At 74.7% G+C, this 2,567-nt stretch overlaps 1 protein-coding gene across 1 annotated transcript in view; it reads left to right on the top strand.

The window, feature by feature from the left end:
- MAN2B1 (mannosidase alpha class 2B member 1) overlaps positions 1-2,567 on the top strand; it is a 9,413-nt gene that overhangs the window by 4,787 nt on the left and 2,059 nt on the right. Inside the window, exons 5-17 of the mRNA XM_026051244.1 lie at positions 101-183; positions 254-374; positions 464-542; positions 615-724; positions 813-920; positions 1,042-1,158; positions 1,232-1,426; positions 1,559-1,656; positions 1,752-1,875; positions 1,954-2,072; positions 2,146-2,247; positions 2,328-2,415; positions 2,487-2,567. Coding sequence (XP_025907029.1) covers positions 101-183; positions 254-374; positions 464-542; positions 615-724; positions 813-920; positions 1,042-1,158; positions 1,232-1,426; positions 1,559-1,656; positions 1,752-1,875; positions 1,954-2,072; positions 2,146-2,247; positions 2,328-2,415; positions 2,487-2,567 — 1,425 coding nt within the window. The remainder of the gene's footprint in view (positions 1-100; positions 184-253; positions 375-463; positions 543-614; positions 725-812; positions 921-1,041; positions 1,159-1,231; positions 1,427-1,558; positions 1,657-1,751; positions 1,876-1,953; positions 2,073-2,145; positions 2,248-2,327; positions 2,416-2,486) is intronic.

The following is a 2,567-nucleotide window of genomic DNA, read 5'->3' as shown; positions in this document are numbered from 1 at the left end:
GGCCACCCCCCGTCCCCGAGGCCACCCCCCGTCCCCGGGACCACCCGCTGTCCCCGTCCCCACCCCCGTCCCCGGGTGTCCCCAACGTGCCGCCTCGCAGCAAGCCAACGGCAGCCGCGTCCACGTGCTCTACTCGACGCCCTCGTGCTACCTGTGGGCGCTGCATCGCGCCAACCTGTCCTGGTGAGCTGGGGACAGCGGGGCAGGCGCGGGACGCGGGGGACGCAGGGGACACGTGCCGGTGGCCGCGCAGGACTGTCAAGACGGACGACTTCTTCCCCTACTCGGACGGGCCGCACCAGTTCTGGACGGGCTACTTCACGAGCCGGCCGGCCCTCAAGCGCTACGAGCGGCTCAGCTACAGCTTCATGCAGGTGGCCCCGTCCCCTGTCCCCCGCTGTCCCCTCTGTGTCCCCTCGCGCCCCCGTGACGCCCCTTTTGTGTCCCTGTGCGCGTGGGACAGGTCTGCAACCAGCTGGAGGCCGTGGCGGCGCGGGCGGCGCGGGACGGCCCCTACGGACACGGCGACGGCTCCGTGCTCCGTGAGTGGCGGCGGGGGACACGGGGGACACGGGGGACACCGGGGTGACCGCGCCGGCGCGCTGTCCCCGCAGGCGAGGCGGTGGCCGTGGCGCAGCACCACGACGCCGTGAGCGGCACCGAGCGGCAGCACGTGGCCAACGACTACGCCAGGCAGCTGGCGGCCGGGTGGGCGGCCGGCCAGGTGAGGGGGACGTGGGGACGGGGTTGGGGACGTGGGGACGGGGTTGGGGACGGGGACGGGCCGCGCGGTGACCGTCCCGCGTCCCCAGGTGCTGCTCTCCAACGCGCTGGCCGCTCTCAGCGGCACCAAGGAGGACTTCGTCTTCTGCCACGGCCTCAACATCAGCGTGTGTCCCCTGACGGAGACGGCCGCGCGCGTAAGGGACCGCCCGCGGGGACGGAGGGGGACAGCGGGGACACCTGGTGACACTGTGGGCCCCCGGGGGTGCCACAGCAGGACCCCCCGTGTGACACCAGCCCGGCGCCGTGTCCCCGCAGTTCCTCGTGCTGCTCTACAACCCGCTGGGGCGCCGCGTGGCCTGGCCCGTGCGCCTGCCGGTGAACGGGGCCGCCTACGCGGTGACGGACCCATCGGGCCGGCCCGTGGCCAGCGAGGTGAGCCCGGCGCCGGGGCCCGCGCGGGGCCGCCCCCCGCCGCCCCCTCCTGCTGCCACCTCCCGGTCCCCAGGTCGTCCCCGTGTCCCCCTTCACGCGCCAGCTGCGGGGCGACCAGGGCAACGCCACCGGGGAGCTCCTCTTCCAAGCCTGGCTGCCCGCCGTGGGCTTTGGCACCTTCGCGGTGACGCAGCTGGAGCCCGGGGAGCGCCCGGTGTCCCCGGGCCGGCCCCGACGCCCCCCGCAGCTCCTGGAGATCYGCAATGAGGTACGGATCCCGCGGGAGCCGCCGGCCCCGCTCCGGGGCAGCCCCTCGCTCGGCCGGTCTCGCCTCCCGCCCCAGCGCTTTGGGGTGACCGGGACGGCGGGTGGCCCGTGTCACCCGTCGCCTCGTCCGCAGCATGTCCGGGTGCTCTTCGACCCCGTCACCGGGCTCCTCAAGGAGATCCAGAACCTGGACAAGGGCATCGCGCTCCCCGTCTCCCAGAGCTTCTTCTGGTGGGTGGGAGAGCAGAGCCGGACGCCCGGGCCCCCGGACGCCTGGGCCCCCTGGACACCCGGGCCCGCGGTGCCAGGGTGCCCCCTCGCCCCAGGTACAACGCGAGCACCGGGAACAACGACAACCAGCAGGCATCGGGCGCCTACATCTTCCGTCCCAACAGCTCGGAGCCCTTCCCGGTGTCGGGCTCCAAGCGGGTGCCCACGTACACRGTGAAGGTGGGTCGTGGGGCGGGGGCCGCCCCCGGGGGCCGTCCCCGCGCCGGCGGCACTGACGGCGGCGCCGCGTCCCCGCAGAACGCGCTRGTGCAGGAGCTCTACCAGAACTTCTCCTCGTGGTGCTCCCAGGTGGTCCGTGTCCACGCCGGGCAGCCCTTCGTGGAGCTCGAGTGGACCGTGGGGCCCGTGCCCGTGGCGTGAGTGCGAGGGGACGGTCCCCGAGGGCGGCGCGGCCGCCGGCGCCCCTCACGTCCCCCCGTCCCCTCCTAGGGACGGCTGGGGCAAGGAGGTCATCAGCCGCTTCGCGACGCCGCTGCGCACGGGCGCCCGCTTCTACACGGACTCCAACGGGCGCCAGATCCTGGAGCGCAGGTCCCGGTGCCGCCGCCGCCGCCCCGTGTCCGCGGGCCGGTCCCCTCCCCGTGACCCCCCTCTGTCCTTGTCACCGCCAGGCGCGACCACCGGCCCACGTGGAACCTGACCCAGACGGAGCCCGTGGCCGGCAATTACTATCCCGTCAACAGCCGCATCTACATCAAGGTGGCGGCCGCGGTGCCGCGCGCGGGCTGAGGCCGGCGCGCAGCTCGTGCCACGTGTGGCTTCCGCCCTAGGACGGGAAGCTGCAGCTGACGGTGCTCACGGACCGCTCGCAGGGCGGCAGCAGCCTCCGCGACGGCGCCCTGGAGCTCATG

Source organism: Nothoprocta perdicaria, unplaced genomic scaffold, assembly GCF_003342845.1.
Source record: "Nothoprocta perdicaria isolate Ctin4 unplaced genomic scaffold, notPer1 scaffold_739, whole genome shotgun sequence".
In the NCBI taxonomy this organism is placed as follows: domain Eukaryota; kingdom Metazoa; phylum Chordata; class Aves; order Tinamiformes; family Tinamidae; genus Nothoprocta; species Nothoprocta perdicaria.
This window is presented reverse-complemented; position numbering and strand designations above follow the sequence as displayed.